Genomic DNA, 19,892 nt, shown 5'->3' on the forward strand with positions numbered 1-19,892 from the left:
TGTCTGACCCTGGAAGGGAATATTTAACTCTAGAAAGAAATCAGCTATTAAAAGGAAATGAGCGAAAACATTTGTGCAGGTGAGATTTTTGTTGTAGTGAAGCTTATTGTGATGAAAGAACATAGAGTTCAGTCCTTTTTTAAAACTATATTTCTCTGTTTCTGGTTGGGTGAAATCCTATAGCAAATTCTTAAGCAAATTATTTGACAGTAGTGGAATTTTGTTTGGTCATTTTAAAAACAGGGAACAAAACCCCAACATTTTTCTTGAAAATAAATGACAGCATATTACAAAAATGTTATAAACCACTTTTCTCATTTTAAAATTTATAGTAATATTCCAGTTTTGAATTATAAACTTTGACTTTTGTCATTTGCTTTCCTTTAAATACCTTAAATAGTTTCCTTTGAATAGTTAAAATGTATTTATAAATAACATCAACTATCTTACCATGCTAATTATTTAATAAGTTTTTAGATTTACATTATTATTTGTTTGTCCATATTTTAAAATTCTCCAATATGTGCTATGGTGTATATACTTTAGATTTTAATTATTGGGTATAATGGCCCAATTTTACTTCTTTTAATAAAAATAGAAAGCATTTTTTAAAAAAACCAACATTTTCTGCTCTGTGGTCTTCCAAATTCACTTTTTTTTGATAGTTTTGATACTTTCTGCAGGATTCACTTTATCATTTGTATTAATTGTCTTTTGTCAATATACTTTTAACCTGACTGGATTAATTCCCTTGTTTATCTTTCTTTGACCCTTTTCTCCTATGATCTCTTGGTGCTTTTCTTTCTATTCCTCATATAAATTCTTTAATACTATAGCTAGTATTATTAGGTCACAAAGTACAAAATGATTCTCTTCCCCCATCCCCACAAAAAAAAAATTAAAGAATGGAAAAATGCAATATAAACAAACTAGATGTATGTATGTTAGGATATTTTAAATTGAAGTCTTTTAAGGTTGGGACTGTCTTCATATATTTGAATTAGTGTTTAGTATATAATAATTATATCAACTAGAATTTCCATGATTTCAATGCCTTTGAACAGTATGTTAAAGCATATGATGATTTAAATAATTTGAATTTTAGCTATGTACTATTAAAGCAAATCAGGTTGTATTTTCCAAGTAGGAATGTTACTTTTTTAGTCTTTCATATAATACAACAAATTGTTATTTAAAAAATTCTTTTTTTATTGTTTTTTCCCTGTGGTGTAGATACCAAGAAAACTACCATTAGTTTTCAATGAGTCAGAAATTTGTTGTTTATTTATGTTTATCTAAGACCTTTTTTCTGACTCTCATTTTGTCCTTCCATAGCTTTACTTCAAACCTCTTTCAGAAGAGGAAGAGGGGAAACACTTTTTTATATTATTCATTGTGGTAAAAGATTTGGTGAAGAAAGCGTTTGGAACTAATGGCTTAACTAAAGCTTTTATATTTACTGCATTAGGTACATTTAGAAATCAAAAAGAAGTTGAAGATGTGGTCCCTGTGTTCAAGTAATTTATGATGTCTTACAGTGCACAAGACATACATTTAGAAAACAATTAGAGAATAAATAAGGTTAATAAAGAATATGATCTGTGTGTTTATAGTCTGGCATACTACATAGTTAATCAAGTTGACTATTTAGAAATTCATAAAGCTGTTATAAGGAAAAATAAAAATTGTGAACAATTGTCCTTTCAGACTATATTTTATACCCTTCCACGCTTGTCAGACCTTGTTGAAGATGAGTGGATCACCATTAATAAATTCATAAAGTTCACTGACATTCCAATAGATTCAGCATTTCATTGGTACCTTTCTCAAACTGAACTTCATGAACTAAAACCAAGTGACTGGTCCCAGCAAGATATAGGTAAAATGTATTTTTGATTTCTTATTATGTTGTTTTGACTCTTAGTGAATTGTTAATAAGTATACCTGGATTTTTTTCACCTGACTTTGCCAGTGAATTTTTATCTTCTACTTAGAGAAAAGATATTTAAGGTATATTTATGAATTTTGTAAATAGTAAACCCATAATGTCGCAACCTTTAAGTTGAACACTTCAGTGTTCAGTTAAACTCATTGGCTTTTTGGACAAATTGTTATAATTTGACATTCATATAACATGATAAAGAATTGAAAGTGGGTTGAGGATAATTCCTACATAAATCTAAAGCAGTAAATCAAAACAGAAAGTTAATAGGAATGTACTTGAGGAAAGACATTGGAATGCATTATAAGGCATATGTGTGTATATACATATTTACATATGCATACATATATACAATATACGCATATACTGTGTGCATAAACTTTGTAATCATAAAAATATTATATAAAGGTAAGTTATATTCAAAAAAGTTAATTTCTGTGAGTTTCTGTTGGAAAGAAGGATGGAAGCATTGTTTTGTTTTGTTATTATTTCCTTTTATGTTGTAGACATTGTATAATAGTTTTTCTGCTTCTACTTATTTCAGTTCAATTTGTTTAGCTATTCCTCAGAGTAGAGGAAACTTAATTTGTTTCTAGTTCCTTGCTCCTGTAAGAACTGCTATTTTGGCATATATGCCCAGGAGTGGAATCTCTGGGTCAAAGGGTATGGATGTTTTAGTTATTTTCTTTATATAAAGCTTTTCAGACTAGTTTCTAGTTTTTCCTAGAAATTCTTGTCAATTAGGAAAATTCTTAGATAATTTATGTTTTCTGGTTTATCACTCATTCAGTTATTATTAAGTTATGTTTTGTTGTTCATTTTTTAGGCTGTTTCATTAATCTTTTTTTTTTTTTAGAAAAGCATAACTGGGGCAGCTAGTGGATAGAGCATAGCCCTGGAGTCAGAAGGATCTGAGTTCAAATAAGGCCTCAAACACTTGATACTTACTAGCTATGTGACCTTGGGTACCTCATTGTCTCACACAAAAAAACCCCCCAAAAAATGAAAAAAAAAAGCAGTACCAAATAGTGTTGATGAAATCCTGATTAATAAAAGTTTGAAGTCTGGAAATGATATTGCCCTCTTGATTTCTACTTTTAAAAATTATTCTATCTTCTTGTTCCTCCAAATACAGTTTGTAATTATTTTGCCTAATTATAAAATTTGCCCATGGTGGTTTTATTTGCATAGCACTAAATATGTATATCAATTTAGGGAGCAGTGTCATTGAATATCCCTTCAGTTAAGTTCATTTTGGGAGGATCATATTTATATAAGTATTGACTGCATTCTGTTAAATTAGACTCTCATGTATGATGTTTTTGTATGTCTTGAATATGACTTACCTTTCAATTATTGCTCTTTATTACCATATGGAAATGTTGATTTTTTTTTTGTGGGTTTATTTGTATTAACTTTACTGAAGCTATTGTTTCATTTAGTTTCTTTGTTGATTCCCTGGGATTTTCTAAGTAAACCATTATATCATCAGAAATCTTTAGATCTTTTTTTTTGTGTGTTTTTGCTATTGCTCATCTTTCTAGAACCATATCAGATAACATTAGGGAAAGGGAGGGACCATTCTTGCTTTATTTTTATATTGATTGGGAAAGCTTTTATTATTTCTCATATGTATATAAGGCTGACTTTCAGTTTTAGATACTTTTTATCATATTTTAAAATGTCCTTCCATGAGTATGCATTGTAGGTTCATTAACATGAATGTATTATACCTTCTCAAAGGCTTTTTTTTGCATTGTATTGATCTAATTATGTGGTTTTTCTATTTATTAAAACATAATAGCATTGTTTCCCTAAGTTTGAACAATCCTTGTATCTCTAGTATATATCCATCTTGATCACACATCTAGTAAATGATTTAAGAAATAATTTGTTGCAGTTTTTTTTTCCAGGATTTTATTTTAAAATTTTCAGTTAATATTCATTAATAATATTTGTTCAAGGAATTATTTTTTTTCTCCCCAGGTTCCAACTCAATAGAGGGAGACAACCAATCAGAATGGATTGATGTTCAAAAGAAAATGATCCCTTGGAAAAATAATGTTTCTAATTTAGAACTTGACTTGGTATTTCAAGATCGTGCTGCTAAACTTGGAAAATCTATTAGCAGATTGATTGTAGTAGCTTCACTCATTGATAAGCCAACCAATTTAGGAGGTAATATCTTAGACTCTCTCTCATGTCTGGCAATTTTTACTAGTCTATAAAATTTTTACTAGTTTTTATTACATTTATCAATATTATAAAATGATAAATTTGATGTCTATATTATATCTAGATATCTGCCCCTTGAAAGGAAGAGATTCAGAGTGATCCCTTAATTTGCTAACTGCAGACTGCTTTTATATTATTTAAATTAAAATATTTATCCTGATCTGTTAAATCATTTTCAAAAGAGTCAGACAAGTCAGTGATTATAAAAACAACAAGCCTTTATTTGACTCTTATAAAAGAAAAAGTTTGTGGCTTAAGGTGGAAACACAGAAGCTATCATAGGGCAATAAGGAAAAGATACAGATTGGGTGCTGGGAGTCTGCACATCATGACAGGGAGGAGGAATGAAATTTAAGGATAGTTCTGTGAAGAAGTTGCTCTTCAGTGATGATACTCAAGATTGCAGCAATAATCAATTCTCCATCAATGTAGGAAATAGCCATTGACACTTCATTTCCTCAGACAAGACTCATTAACACTTCCTGTTCTTTCCCTTTCTTCCCACCTTCCTCCCCAAACAACTACTGTTGCTTCTGTAACAGCCATTATGTTTAGACTAGTGCAGCACACTGACACAGTAGAGTCAGAAGCCAGCATCTTCAGAACACATCGCATGCACATTAGGACAGCCCACACACACTAGGGTGACCTAGTGTAGACTGACTACCCAGATAATGATGAAACAGTGGCCATGGGCAGAGACAAGATCTCAGGTACCTTTTGTTTTGTCACATTATCCTCAATGTGCTTCTGACCTCTGATGTAACAGGCAGGGAGGTGCTAGTTGCATGGAAGAAAGAAATTTCCACATGCAGATTTCAGAAAAGATAATTGTATCCAAATAGAAAGTGTGTTATAAGGAAGACTAAGCATACTAAGCCCAACATATCTAAGGGAGAATTCAATACATTACCCCAAACACATCCTTTTAATTTTCCTATTAAGAGTACCACTGCCCTTGTAGTCCCATAGGTTCAGAACTTAGGAGTCACTCGTCTCCCCACTCACTTTCATAACCAGGCAGTTGTCTTCTCTCTTTTACCTCAGCAGTTTCTCCCATCCCAGACTCCCCTAGCCAAGACCCTCAGCAACTGTCATCTACACTAGTGCAGTGGCTTCCTGATTAATCTCCCTGTCTTAAGTCTGTCCCTTCTACATATACTCATTTGTCAAATTGATATATTTTAGAGAATTCATCTTACCAGAAACTCCTTTAAACTTCATTGACTCCCCTGTTTCCTTCATTTTTAAAATGAATTTGATACCTAAAATCCTTTATAATTCACTTTTTCCCAAGTTGATTACACATGACTTCCCCTTAAACACTTTAGAGTTAAGCCACATTGTACTGTTGATTGTTCCCTAAATATGAGACCTCATGGCTTGTCTCTGAGGTGCCTTTTTGTGAGCTGAATCCATGCCTGAACTGTTCTCCTTCCCCTTCTCATAGGTCTCTTGAAAATTTATTTCATGTGTGTCCCTGTTGGTCCTTTCAAAATCCCCCCTATTGTTAGTCTCCCTCCTCCCCCATCAAAGGGTGGGTGTGTGTGTGTGTGTGTGTGTGTGTGTGTGTGTGTGTATAGTTTGTACTTACTCTTTGTGCCCTCCCTAAATGTGGGGTGGGGGGAGGCAGGGGGACTGTTTTGTTGTGGTTGGACTTTGGGGGCTATCAAAAAAAACAACCACAGAGCATATGCCTTGTTACCCTTCCCTGCTACTTATAAAATTATCTTTCAGCCTCCCTAGAAAATATAAAAGGGGTGTTTCACTGAAATTTTACTCTATTTGCTGAGAGCATGAGTTAAATTAGAAACTTTTTCCTCATTTTAATTTTTGTTCTTATGTCACAGAATTTATGTTTTCTGTCATTCTATGTTCTCCACTAGAGTTCTCTTCATGGTATGAAAATCACCCAAAGTTCTTAAGTACTGTGCTAGTAGAATGAAATTGCCACCAGGCTTGGAAGACTTCAAATAAAGTGCCTAGTGATCTATCTCCCAAAATCAGTGTGAGGCACAAGGGATACAAGTGAAAAAAAAACACTCCTTATTTGCCATGAGCTTACATTTGAGTGTGGAATGTAGTTCATAAAAACACATAAAAGCATAAAAACTAGTTAAATATAAGGTGGTTCGGGAGGAAGGATACTAGCTACTATGGTCAGGAAAAGCTTCATTCAAAAGATGGCATTTGAACTGGATCTTAAGCAGAGATTATTTCAGTGAGGTCTAGATAAGGAAGGGGCCCCTCTTACTCATGAGGAGCAAAGGCAAGACAAACAGAAGGCCGGCTTGACTGCAATGTAGTGTATAAGGTGGAAGAGGAATGTCTAATAAGTCTAGAAGTATAGCTGAGCCAGAGGGTTGAGATTTCAACCTAGGAGGCTGATGGAATTGATGAGTGTAGGGTATTACATTGCCAGATTTATGGTTAAGGAAAATGACTTTGGCAGCAGCATATAGGATGAACTGGAAAGATGAAAGTGGAAACAAATTAGGAGGAATTAGTGAGAAATGATGAGGACCTGAATCAAGGATAGCTGTGTGAATAGAAAGAAATGTTTGGTTGCAAGAAATGGTAGGAAGGTAGAAATAAAACCTGGCAATTTACTGGTCATGAAGAGTGATGGAAATTAATGATTAATGCTGAGACCCAATCTCTAGACTGATGGAGAGTGATTCCTTTGTCAAATAGAGGCAAGTTTAAAAGAGGAAGTGGTTTAAAGGGAAAGATAGTACAATTTTTAGACATGTTAATTTGAACTATCCTTTTTGGTTAAAAAGACTCATCACCAGTTTGGCTGCAAGGTGATACATTTTTTGGCCTCAGAGGGTCCCAAAGTCCAACTTCTAATATTTCGAGTTATGGTTGAGTTTGTTAATAAGGGAATATACATATGGGAAGATTAAAAGTTCATTGAATATTAAAGTAAGCTATTCTGTGTAAGCATAATGTTATAAAAAAATACATAATTTTGACTTTGTTTTTAATTTGGTTTTGTAGGTTTGTGCCGAACCTGTGAAATATTTGGTGCCTCTGCTCTAGTAGTAGGTAGTCTTCATTGTATCAATGATAAGCAGTTTCAGCATCTCAGTGTTTCTGCAGAACAATGGCTTCCTCTGGTGGAGGTGAGTAAAAAGTAATTTATCATGTAATTATCTTATTTGGAAATGTTTTGTAGAGTTCTTTTTTTAAAAATAGCATTTCTGTGGAAATTTTATAGTAAGCCAACCTTAAAAGAAAATACCCTATAGCAGGTAATCACCATTTAGTTTCTCCTTCCTCATTTATTGAATTTTGTTTTTTAGCCCTTAGTGTGGTCAACCTGTTAGTAAATGGCAGTAAATTTAATGAACAAAAATATGGCTTACATATATTGTAGAATGTGTTAGCCTTTTTTGTCTTGAGAATTTTATATACCACAAATCTTGTTTCTTGAAATTTTTGTTATTGATTTTTCTCTAAGAATGGCTATAAGTAAAATTTGCTAATGTTGGGATTCTTCAATCATTTTTAAAATTTTTAGGTAAAACCACATCAGCTTGTTGATTACTTACAGAAGAAAAAAACAGAAGGCTATACTACCATAGGTGTGGAGCAAACTGCCAAAAGTTCAGACCTAACAGAATATTGTTTTCCTGAGAAATCTCTGCTCTTACTAGGGTAATTCCCTTTTGTCTACTACTTCCTTTTTTTTTTCTTCTAATAAGTTGAATAAATTACTGTTTATTTAAAGGAGAGTGACATCAAGCTAGCTTTTCTCTGGAGTGATATGACATTCATTTAGATCTGTTCAAGATAGGAGGTCTCATTCATTGGTCAATGGTTTTGTGCTTGTTAGAAGGATTTTTTACCCTATTATCCTAGTAATTTTTGATTTGCAAAGGGCTGATCTGTATTTTTATATAAGCATTTTTGTGTCCTTTTCTTGCATGCTCCTGTTAAAATCTAGTATTTTACTTGAAGACTATATGAAAAGTTGCCTCTGTTTCCTTTTGTTCTCATCAGAAATGAACGCGAGGGAATTCCAGCAAACCTGATTCAGCATTTGGATGTGTGTGTGGAAATTCCTCAACATGGCATCATACGGTCCCTTAATGTTCATGTGAGTGGAGCTTTACTAATTTGGGAATATACCAGGCAACAGATGGTCAAACAAAAAGATATAAAGTAATTACAAAAAGAGAACGTTTTGTGCCTTATCTGAAATTAATGGTGCTATTGAGATATATTTTTAAACTCTTTGCACTTATGGAATTGGCTAACTTTTATTGAGGATAATTCTGTATTGTTTGTGATATATTTATTTTAATGGTTTAAAATATTAAAAATAACTTTGTAAATAAGCAACTGGGTGCTTTGTGTTCATTCTTTTTTTAAAATTTTACTTATTTAAAGCAGTGGAGTTAAGTGACTTGCCCAAGGTCACATAACCAGGTAATTATTTCTGAGGCCGGTTTTGAATTCAGGGTCAGGTGCTCTTGTGTTTATTCTTTAATAGAAATCATGACTATCATAATTATTTCATTTCAAGAAATATTTATTAAGTTTTCCTAGACATGTTTAGAGCCCTGTTCTAGGAGAATGGATGATTCGGTTTATATAAGACACAGTCATTGCCCTCACAGAGCTTATCTATTACTATTACATTGATAAGTCATTTATTGAATAAAATACATGTTGTAAGGGAGGAGGTACTAAATCAAGTCAGAATTCAACCAATAAATGGAGGGTAGAGCTGAGTAACAATAGAATTGCTGGGAAACATTGTGGAATCTTTGTAGCTTATTTCATACACATTAACTGTGGGGTATGCTAAATTATGAGTTAGGGCCACCTGGGTTCAAATTCTACTTCTGGGCCTTCATTCCCTCATCTGTAAAATGAAGGGTTTGGAATGGATTAATTCTGAAGTCCCTCTGTCCTCTAGTTCTTTAATCATTTGAGTTTTCATAATGGCCGTGGGAAATAGGCAGGTAAAAGATCTCCAGTTTTCTGGACAAATAAACCTAACTTCATAGAAGAAAATACAAGAGCACATGACTAGTTAGAAGCAGCAAAACTAAAATCTTAGCCTTCTGATGCCTCTTGCTTTCTATTATGCCTTAAATATTATATTCTACATAAATCAAAAGAACAACATTATGCTGATATCTTTTCCCTTGAGTTTATCATGACAGTCTTGAAACATTTCCGTTTTACAAGTACAGAAATGTGGCAGTCATCTAACTAGAAATAAAAGCATTTGGCCCCAGGTTATGACTTCTTAATTTATGATTTCTAAAAAGACTGTGTTATTTACAAATTACTGTTTATTAACCATCACATGTAGCAAAATACTTAATAGGGCTCTAATATAAAATCTACCCCTTGAAATTTTACATTGCATCATATCTTAGTGTTAGCTTTCAAGTTTTTTCATTTCACTCAAGTAAAATATTGGTGTTATATGTAACACTTAAAATATCAATTCCAAAACAATGTCATTCTCATCTTGAAAAAGGGGGGGGGGCAATCACATTTATGTTTATTTTGTTATGAAAATGAACAATAAAAGCCACTTCCATAATATAAATTGCTCTATACTACTTTATTCAAATTATTCCCTGGATTAATTAAATATTCTAATCCTATTGGATTCTTGATCATTTCTGGTACTGTTAAGAGCAGGAGAACTGTGTTGTCAGGCAATGAGTCCCATCTGTCAAACTTCATAATTCAAACAATCTAGTATTTGAAAGAATATTCACTGTTGTCCACAAAGAACAGTCTTAATGTTTGTAAAAAAAAAAAATTTTTTTTAACAAAGAACTATGATGTTGATCTTCTTTCTGAAGGCTCAAATTGTCCCGCTTCAAACTTTTCTTTGAACTTTAAGTAATCTCTTCTTTTATCAAAATGTTTAATCTATTAAAGAGAGAACACAATTAGGGAAACAAAGTAAAAAAAACCACTATGCAGCATGGCAAAATCAGAGCAAAAAAGCAGTCAATAAATTGAATCATTATCTGAACACCTTTTATAGCATGTACATATGTCACAATCAAAATTTAGAGCTGGAAGCAAATTTAATAATTATGCTAAATCACTTCATTAGAAAAGGTAAATACTGTTAAGTCTTTTATGTTTAAATTAGCCTACAATAAGGTAGAATTATAAAAATAAGTAAATGTAGTGTTGATAACCACGATGCTTGCAAGGTAAGTGGACACTTAAGAAAAAGTATGTTTCCACCCACTTAGGGAAAAAAGATAGAAAAATCTGAATGGATATAAGATTGTAAGTCAATTCAAAGTTACTAATATGTACAAATAAAATCTAATTTTATACACACTATCTTCTCACAAAATGGAAAAGCACAGATGTCATCCTTACAATTTAATGCTTGCTTTGCTATTAAATCATTAGTTTTAAAATATGTCAATTTCTTTCTTTTACACTAAAGTGACTATATTAAACCATTAATATGAGTACAATAAATTTTTTATACAAAATGTTGGTGTTGTATACAACACTTTAAATATCAATTCCCTTTGTATATATGTGTATTCCCATATATATATATATTATATATATATATATATATATATATATATATATATATATATATATATATACACACACACACACACACACACACATACATATATATTTTTAAAATATCAAGCTTCATCATGATGACTTTGGGCTCTTCAAGTTATACAAATAGTGAAAATTTGATAGTGCTTCCAAAGCTAAAAAAGCTATCAGTGAAGAAAAAGTTGTGGCAGGGCCTCCTATTATGTAAAAACTTCAAATGTGAAGGGACTTGAGAAGGAGGCATGTCATCTACCATGATGATGTTCCACTCCTTCTGTTTCTGGAGAAACTGAGTCCCCAGAGAGGGTCAATAACAAAAGTCAAAAAGTTGGTAAAACTGGCTTTTGAAGCCAATTCTTCTGATTCCAATTCTAATGATCTTTTCTACTACACAATGATCTTCATGAAAATTCATTTCTTAAAAGTTTCCTGTTTGCAAAATATTTCTATAATCTGCCTCTTTATAAAATTTTCTTCAAAAGGTTATAAATTTACATTTTAGATAAGCCGTATTATTCAGCTATATAACAATTCTACGATGCCATTAAAAAATGACATAGTAATTCAGTGAAATGTAAGAACAAGGACAATGAACACATGACTATACTGATGCAAACAAAACCAAAAGGCAGCCAAATTGATTGTTATGACTATACTGGTCCTAGAGAACAGGGTTAAGTGACTTGCCCAAGTTCATAAAGAAGACCCTAGGCACAGAATGTTGCAAATATCCTAATCTGTTTATTGGTTTTGTTTAACTGTTTTTCTTGGTGACACATAGGAGGGTATGTTGGGAAAATGACTGATATAATGATGATAGCATTAATATAGTAGCAGATATCTTATGCTCACAACAATCCTAGGAGGTATTGGTGCTATGATTTTTATCTCCATATTACAAGATGAGGAAACTGAGGCAGGCAGGTTAAATGGCTTGTCTAGGGTCACACAGCTAATTAATGTCTGAGTTCAGATTTGAACTTGAGTTTTCCTCTATAACCGAGGCCATCTCACTACCTATTAAAACCAAAACTTTTTAAAGACTATTATTAAAAACTTTAACAGAAGTCAGCATGATATAGTGGAAAGTTCATCTGGGATTACCCAGAAGTTAGAGACCTTGGGCAAGCTCTTCAGCCATCAAGCCTGAGCTTCCCTTGACTCAAAATATAAGGCTGCACTGATGACTTCTTGCTAAGGTCTTTTCCAACACTAAAATACCAGTGTTTCTTAATGGTTTTAATAGGCATTGGGACTTAAGCTATTATATTATGTATTATGGTATTGAGAATTTCCCAAATGAAGCAACACATCCACCAATGCAGGCTGGTACTTTCCATTCAGGCTTATGAGCTGCCTGTATGCAATACTGTGACTTCCCACAGTCAACACAGCTAGTTTAGGTCAAAGGTAGGATATTTTGCCTCCAAAAACAATGCTATGGGGGGCGGCTAGGTGGCATTGTGGCTGGCCTTGGAGTCAGGAGTACCTAGGTTCAAATCTGGTCTCAGACACTTCATAATTACCTAGCTGTGTGGCCACTTAACCCCATTTGCTTTGCAAAAAACCCAAAAAAACAATGCTATGCTATTTTCAATAATATGATACCTGATTATAGATAGGAGTTTGGAGTGATATTTTCCCTTTCATTAAGAAGCGTTTTTAATAACCAAAAATGGCAATTTCTTTTTAAAATAACTCATTTTTATCTATTCTGTCTAAACTACAGGCAGAAGTGAAATGGATACTAACAAGGATACAGTGTTTAACAGGAAATATGTAAGAAAAAAACTGTACATGTATGCTAATTCTTTGATCACATCTCATCTTCCTTCCTATACCTTGCCTTCAACACAGTTCTCTCTTTCACATCGCCAGAGTGGACTAGCTCATTCCCCTTAATGAATAGATGAGGCAACCAAGAATGACAAGTAAAGTGACTTATCCAGGGTCACAAAGTTGCAGAACTTAGGATGTGAATCCAAGTCTTTTCAACTGACACTTTCCCTCTACCACAAAATACTTTACTTCAGGAATATGATCAACAATATATTCAGACATTTCTCATCAAGTTAACAAGTATTATAAGTTCTTACTTTGTGGCAGGCACTGTACTAAATGATATTAAATGTTATTAAAAATGAGTATCTCCCTATCTATGTAAAAAGATAATTGCCAGCATTACTTACCCACTGAGGGGGGCAGTTTGATTCCAAAATGCTTCTTAATTTTTTACACTTAGAGGCATCTTCACTATTTTCATCCAAGCACTTCCAGTAGTCATCCCGAGCTCCCCAGCAAACTTGCCTTTCTTTCTTGGAAGGTGCTGTCATTTTTACTGCTATCACAGAAAAAAAGAACCAATGCTTGAAGAGATCACTGTCATTTATTAGGCAACTTGTACTACATAAGATAAGGCAGAATTCTACTAGAATCTTATTGCCTACAAATGACAGCATAGTGCTGAAGTGCACAGAGCTGCCTTTAAGTCTAATTCATAGCTTATAACCAATAGTGCAGTAGTGATTCTTTTCAATATTCTTTCCTTCTTTTGTCATCTTTGAATTGTTTTGATTTGCATTTATCTTATACAAGTAATTTGAAGCAATCTTTAATACAATTACTACAATCTGCATTTTTCTTCCCCTGAAGAATTTCTTGTTCATTTTCTCTGGCCATTTATCCATTTGAGAATGACTTTGTTGAATGTGATTAATTAGGTGACCAAGACTGGAAAGGGAGATAAGTAAAATTATTAGAGTGGAAGATTGCAAATAATAATAAAGGCAAAGTATAGGTGAAAAGATGAAACAAAGAGAACTAAAATAAGGGAACCGATCAAATGGGAAAAAAAAATCTCATCCTCTCTCCATCCTCAATTTCTGCCAAAACTCAACCAGGGATGGACGAAGGAATACTCCCAAATCTGGTAACTACAGACTGAAAGACAGCAGAGCTTGTGTGTCGGAGTCCTTGCCGCATGAGACAAGTAGCTAAGTTGGACATCCACCACAAACACTTAATATCTGTGCATACACACACCGATATATACCCAAGTGATGTCTGTACATTTACTATATGCCGGACGATTTACAGTTACAGCAGCTGGGGGAGTAGTGGGCCGAGTGCCAGACCTGGAGTCTGACTGACCTTGGGCGAGTCACTCCACCTTTTTGCCTGTTTCCTCCACTATAAAATGAGCTGGAGGAAGAAATGGCAAGCCACTCCCCTATATTTGCCGAGAAAACCCGAAACTGAGTGGGAGGTGGCTGAACAATGACTTTACAACCTCCAAGGCACGTGACCGTCGGGGATTCCGTCCGTAACCCCGCGAAGGAAGATCTCAGAGGCCCAGTGCCGCGGCCGGGGTGTGACGACTCCAGACCCTCAGGCGGTCACCGGGGCGGGTTCCATCTTATCGGAACCTCCCCGCTCGGTGAGGCGGGGCCTCCCGCTGTCTCCATGTCACTGATGGGGAAACTGAGGCAGGAGTGAGTGCGAGAGAGGGGAGGGAGGGAGAGGGGGCGCCGGGCCCCGTCCGACTCCCCAGCACGCGTCTCCATGCCGTGCTCCAGCGGTCAGCCTCCTCCCGCCGCCCCGGGCCGGGCTGCAGGAAGCGCCCGGCCGGCTCCTTCCGCTTCCGGCCTTGGGCTTCGCCCCCGGCGGCGGCTGCGAGCGCGGGCCGGGCTGCGCGGGCCGGGAGGCGGCCACGCGCCCACCCTCTCCCTGGAAACTCTAACGAGAGGGTCTGCACAGCCGCCCCCACCCCCACCACCGTCACTAGCGCCGCCGCTTACCTGCCCGGGGCCCGCCCGGCCTGACTCCAGCCGGAGGGGGGGGGCTCCCTGCGCGCTTCCTCTTCCCTGGGAGCGATTTCCGGTTGTAGCCGGAACCCGCCGGAGGTCACGCAGCGGACTTGGAGATGGCGGCTCCGGCTCTGCCCTTGGCTTCCGCCCCGGGCGGGCCCGCTCCGCCGTCTCCCGCGCCCTCCCTGCGGCCCCGGGGCGGGAGGCTTCGGAGGACGGCTCGCCGAGGAGGGCGCTTTTGTTGTGAACCAGGTGCATGCGGGAGCCCGGCAAACACGCCCTAGCAAAGGGCTGAGCCCTCGTGGGGAGGCCCATCCGCGTGCCGGCGCGAGCGGGTGGCCCTGGCACAGGCACGCGGCCCGCAGAGCCAGGGGCTGAAGCGGGCGCCTCCCGGACCCGAGGCCGAGGCCTGGGCCTTTGGTTTCCTCTGTGTGGCCTGGCAGACCCGAGCGCGGGCGCGCGCGCACACACACGCACACTCTCTCTCTCTCTCTCTCTCTCTCTCTCTCCCCCCATATATATATGTATATATATATATGTATATATACATGGAGAGAGAGAGAGAGAGAGAGAGAGAGAGATATCTATATCTATCTATCTATCTATCTATATATATATATATATATCTCGGGTTCAAGGATCTGTTAGTCTTCTGGCTTTGAGACCATCTCTTTAGCCCCTGCACCCCTCTCCCACTGATGCCCCTTAAAAGCCCTCCTGCCTCCTCCCAAGTCCTCCCTGAACCCCAGGATTAATATGACTCCCCTCAGAGCTCTTGGTGGGTGACTTTGGTTGTAAGTGGCAGACCCTGCGTTGGTTGCCGTTATTCCAATTACTGGCGTCTCCTCCTCCTCGAGTATCAGCCCCCAAGGGGGCTGGATTGTGCTCTGTGTCACCCATTTAGCACCGTTCATTGTGCATAGAAGGTGCTAAGAGTTTATTGCTTAAGAGTAGGGATTCTTAACCTGTGGTCCATGGACCATATATGTAGGGTACCAGCGAACTGTGAGGGGAGAAAAAGTGTTTTCATTGATCTCTAACAGAAATTTAGTATTTTCAATAATGATTTCAAAACCTTCTGTAAAGGGTCTATAGAGACTCTATAGGTTTTACCTGACTTCTAACAGGGTGTGACATAAAAAAAGGTTAAGAACATCAGATGGTAGAAAGGATACTAGGTTTCATTTAGTACACTGGGTTCCATCTTTTGTGTGTGTTTGTGTGTTGTGTGTGTGTGTGTGTGTAGTCACACCACAATTCCATTTAAGGTTTTCTTTTCTTTTTTATTTTTTGCAAGGCAATGAGGTTAAGCAGCTTGCCCAAGGCCACACAGCTAGGTAATTATTAAGTGTCTGAGGTCGAATTTGAACTCAGGTACTTCCTACTCAGGGCCGATGCTCCATCCACCTCACCACCTAGCCGCCTCACATTTAAGGTTTTCTTGCTAGAGATACTGGGGTAGTTTGCCATTTCCTTCTCCAGCCCTTTTTGCTATGTGGAAACTGAGGCAAACAGGATTACATGACTTGTCCAAGGTCACAAAGCTACTAACTGAGGTCCAATCGAAACTCAAGCCTTCCTGACTCCAGACCCTGGACTCTATCCATTTATTAACTGTGATAATAATTTTTTTCCCTGAGCTGTGGTTTATTCACTGTGAGGAAAAGACGCATTATAAATGATAAAGCAACATATAAGCTTGAGTTATTATTACTGCAAAGATTTTCAGAGCTCCCTATTTCTTAAGAATTTAAATTTGGAAGGGCCTATCTAGTCCAATCTATTTTACAGGTAGGGGGAGAAGAAGGGACAACTCACAAACCTCCCCTCCACACCATATCAGATGAGTGATAGGCCAAACAACTTTTGATTAGTGACCTTAGATGAAAGTCCCAGAGAGTTGACCAAATGTAGGCAGTAATAGCTACTTTCCCCAAATTCTTAATTTTCTTTTTTTGCAAGGCAATGGGGCTCAAATTCTTAATTGTTAACAAAAATTTCGCCTTATGTTGTGATACATTTGCCTCTACAACTTTAACTCATTAATACTGGTTCTGCCCTCTTGGACTTTTTTAAAAATTTTGAAAACAGTTTTAAGTTTTCTCTAGCTGAAAACATACCCAGTTATAACTGGAAGGGATTCTTAGGGGTCACCTAGTTCATTTTATAGTCGAAGAAAATGATATAAAGAAATACAAAGATATAGAAAGGTAGATAGATAGATCTCTATATATATACATGTATATATATATATATATATACATGTATATATATATTTGTTTTTGTGGGGCAGTAGAGTTAAGTGACCAAATCTGAGATAAGATTTGAACTCAGGTCCTCCTAACTGTCACCTAGCTGCCCCAATCTGGTCCAATATTCTACTATGACAAGACTATTTTGAATTCTGACTTGTCATTGAATATGTTTGCCATCTCTAACATTGTGTCATCTACAAATTTGACAAGATTGTCATCTATGCTTTTATCCAGTTATTGATAAAATTTGTTAAAAAACAAATAATGGATCCCTGAAAAACTCCTCTGGAGATTTCCATTCAAATTGATACCAATTACACTGGGTTTATTGTTTGTTTGTTTGTTTTTAAACTAGTGGATAGAGCACTGGGTTTGCAATCAGAAAAACTTATCTTCCTGAGTTTAAATCTGACCTCAGACACACATAATTGCTTTAACACTGGTCAAGTTACTTAACTCCTATTTACTTCAGTTCCTTAATTGTAAAATGGGGGCACATTGGAGAAGGAAATGGCAAATCACTCCAGTATCTTTGCCAAGAAACCCCATGAACAAGTCCATATAATTAAACTGTGAGAATTCTTGAACACCAAATTCATAGTTCATAGAGATATACCTTTTAAATTTGTAGAAAGCCTTGCCATGGACTACTCCCAGGATCTGAATTTCACCAAAAGGTTATAAGAGGTTATAAATTGGAGGTAGATATTTGTCATATAGTTTGTCTGGGATTAGGACTAGGGTCCAGGAAAGATGGAAGGAAATAAAATGCATTATATTTATTTATCTTTATTCATACCTTATATCCATCTGTTTAAACTTACACATTTATTCTCCCATATATTAGGTCCTCGAGAATCTAATATAGTACTTTGAGTATGGTAGATGATTAATATTGGTTCAATAAATGAATTTGCCCTATTGTATTTATCAGTTTTTCTTTTTCAACCCTTTTCATCTTTTCAAGTCTTCTGAAAAATACTTCTGCAACTCTTTTTAAAATGATGCTGATGACTTTACAAGAATAAACTCTAACTGAGGTCAGTTTTTGCTATTAAGATTAATGAATAAAGATCAGTCCTCAATCTGATTCTGAAACAGATTCCATATGTTGAGAGCTTTTAGTCCTGTAGTATATAAACATATAAGCATTATTTCAATTTAGTGCTTTAGAGCTGATTTTGTATCCTTTATATTCAACATTGGCAGATTTTCAGGGTGTTTATGTGATGCTCACCACCACCACACTTATGTTCTGCAGCATGGGAAATGCCATTGATTCAGTTTAATAACACAGATGGACTCTTCACTGTGGGGTGATATTAGAATCACCACTAATTTTCCTTTTATATCATGTCCAAAGGTGACAGTTTATTAAGCATCAATGTGCTATAAATGTAACTTCTATTTAGAATGTTTCTCTTATTATGATTGCTAAGAAGGTACTGTCTTGTTTAATTATGTTATGGACTCAATTCAACAACAAACACTAAGCATTTACTCTGTGAAAAGGCACTGTGCTAGACAACGAGCTTATAAAGATGAAAATAAGATTATTTGCTTTAAAAGATCTCACATTCTTCTGGTGTTTGGAGGAGGTACAGAATTTTTACAGATGCATGAATATAAGGACATTCGAATGTAAGAATTATAACCGTGCATTAATTTCAATTTTTCAATCTTCTTTTCTCAATATAATTACCAAATCTTGCTATTTCTATCTCCTCAATATCTTCCCACCTCAAACACCACTTTGGTTCAGGTCCTTATCACCTTTCACTTAGATTATTGCAATTAACTGGTCTCTATTTTAAGTGTTTCACAACTGTAGTCCATCTTAGATATTATTGCCAAAGTGCTAAATGATAATCTAACCATGTTACTGTCCTGCCCAATAAATGCAAATGACTTTCTGTTGCCTCTAGAAAAAAATATAAATTCTTTAGCTTTTAGATTCCTTTACAACCTGGTCCCAAACTGATTCTTTTCGGACTCTTTGGACACTATTCTCCCTTCTTATACTCTTTGATCAAGCAAAATTGGTCTTTCTCACCTCCTCATTCATGATATTCTACCTCCCATATCCATGTGTTTAAGATGCAGCTCAGAAATCGTCTTCTGCATGAAGTTTTTCTTCTCACTATAACTGCTAGAGTCTTCCTCTCAAACTTCCTTATAAGTTTTTATTTTTATTAATTTTTGGTTTTGCTGTATATGTTTAAATATACTGTTCTCCTTGTTAGAATGTAAGTTCATTATGAATAGATATTATTCCCTAATCTTGCTCCAAGCACTCTTTCCAGACTATTGTATATCACTCTCTCTTTGATCCATTTAAACTGACCTTTTATCTCTTTTCCTCACAGAGCACTCTCCATCTTGAGATTTCAGTGTCTGTACTGGTTGTTTCCCATGATTGAAATGCAGTCTCTCCACACTTCTACATCATAAAATCTTTCTATTCTTTAGGTTTGTTTTTTTTAGGGGTGTTTTTTTTTTTTTTGCAAGGCAGTGGGGTTAAGTGGCTTGCCCAAGGCCACACAGCTAGGTAATTATGAAGTGTCTGAGGTCAAATTTGAACTCAGGTACTCCTGACTCCAGGGCCGGTGCTTTTATGCACTGCGCTACCTAGCTGCCCCAAATCTTTGTATGCTTTCAAGACGCTGCATGACCATTCTATCCATATGAAGCCTTTCTGGATTCCCTCAAATGCTAGTGATCTTCTCAGTCAGTCTTTCATTTCACCACTTTGTATTTATTCTCTTTCTCTTTATTTGGTAAGGGGCAGCTAAGTGGTGCAGTGGATAGAGCACTGACTGACCTTGGAGTCAGGAAGACTTGAGTTTGAATTTGGCCTCAGACAGCTCACTCCAACTAGCAGTGTGATCTTGGGCAAGTCACTTAACCCTGATTGCCTTACATCCAGAGCCTTTTCCAGTCATCCTGATTCATATATGATCACTGGATCCAGATGATAATGGAAGAGAAAGTGAGGCTGGTGACCTAGCACAGTACCCCACCTTACTCAAAACCAATTCATGTCCTTGTTATGGCATCACCTCCCTGATGTCATGG

General features: G+C 36.2%; 2 protein-coding genes across 8 annotated transcripts in view; one reads left to right on the top strand and one right to left on the bottom strand.

The window, feature by feature from the left end:
* Window positions 1–8,634, top strand: part of TARBP1 (tRNA guanosine 2 -O-methyltransferase TARBP1) — an 80,908-nt gene extending 72,274 nt beyond the window's left edge. The window contains exons 27-31 of one of the 2 annotated variants that reach the window (XM_074222986.1): window positions 1,708–1,879; window positions 3,929–4,120; window positions 7,181–7,305; window positions 7,704–7,840; window positions 8,186–8,634. In XM_074222986.1, coding sequence (XP_074079087.1) covers window positions 1,708–1,879; window positions 3,929–4,120; window positions 7,181–7,305; window positions 7,704–7,840; window positions 8,186–8,351 — 792 coding nt within the window. In that variant the 3' untranslated portion in view covers window positions 8,352–8,634. The remainder of the gene's footprint in view (window positions 1–1,707; window positions 1,880–3,928; window positions 4,121–7,180; window positions 7,306–7,703; window positions 7,841–8,185) is intronic. The other variant, XM_074222985.1, reaches the window with a different exon arrangement.
* COA6 (cytochrome c oxidase assembly factor 6) lies at window positions 7,155–14,661 on the bottom strand. 6 transcript variants are annotated; one of them, XM_074222992.1, is made up of 3 exons: window positions 14,046–14,348; window positions 12,946–13,094; window positions 7,155–10,084 (listed from the first exon to the last, which is right to left on the bottom strand). In XM_074222992.1, exons 2-3 carry the CDS (start codon window positions 13,087–13,089, stop codon window positions 9,989–9,991), a joined length of 240 nt encoding a protein of 79 aa, XP_074079093.1. In that variant the 5' UTR covers window positions 13,090–13,094; window positions 14,046–14,348; the 3' UTR covers window positions 7,155–9,988. The 6 variants fall into 6 exon arrangements, with proteins under 6 accessions (XP_074079093.1, XP_074079091.1, XP_074079092.1 ...); XM_074222990.1 differs by having other exon boundaries at window positions 12,946–13,097; XM_074222991.1 differs by lacking the exon at window positions 14,046–14,348 and adding an exon at window positions 13,907–14,038.
* Between the last annotated feature and the right edge of the window lie 5,231 nt (window positions 14,662–19,892).

Source organism: Macrotis lagotis, chromosome 2 (genome assembly GCF_037893015.1).
Source record: "Macrotis lagotis isolate mMagLag1 chromosome 2, bilby.v1.9.chrom.fasta, whole genome shotgun sequence".
Lineage (NCBI taxonomy): Eukaryota > Metazoa > Chordata > Mammalia > Peramelemorphia > Peramelidae > Macrotis > Macrotis lagotis.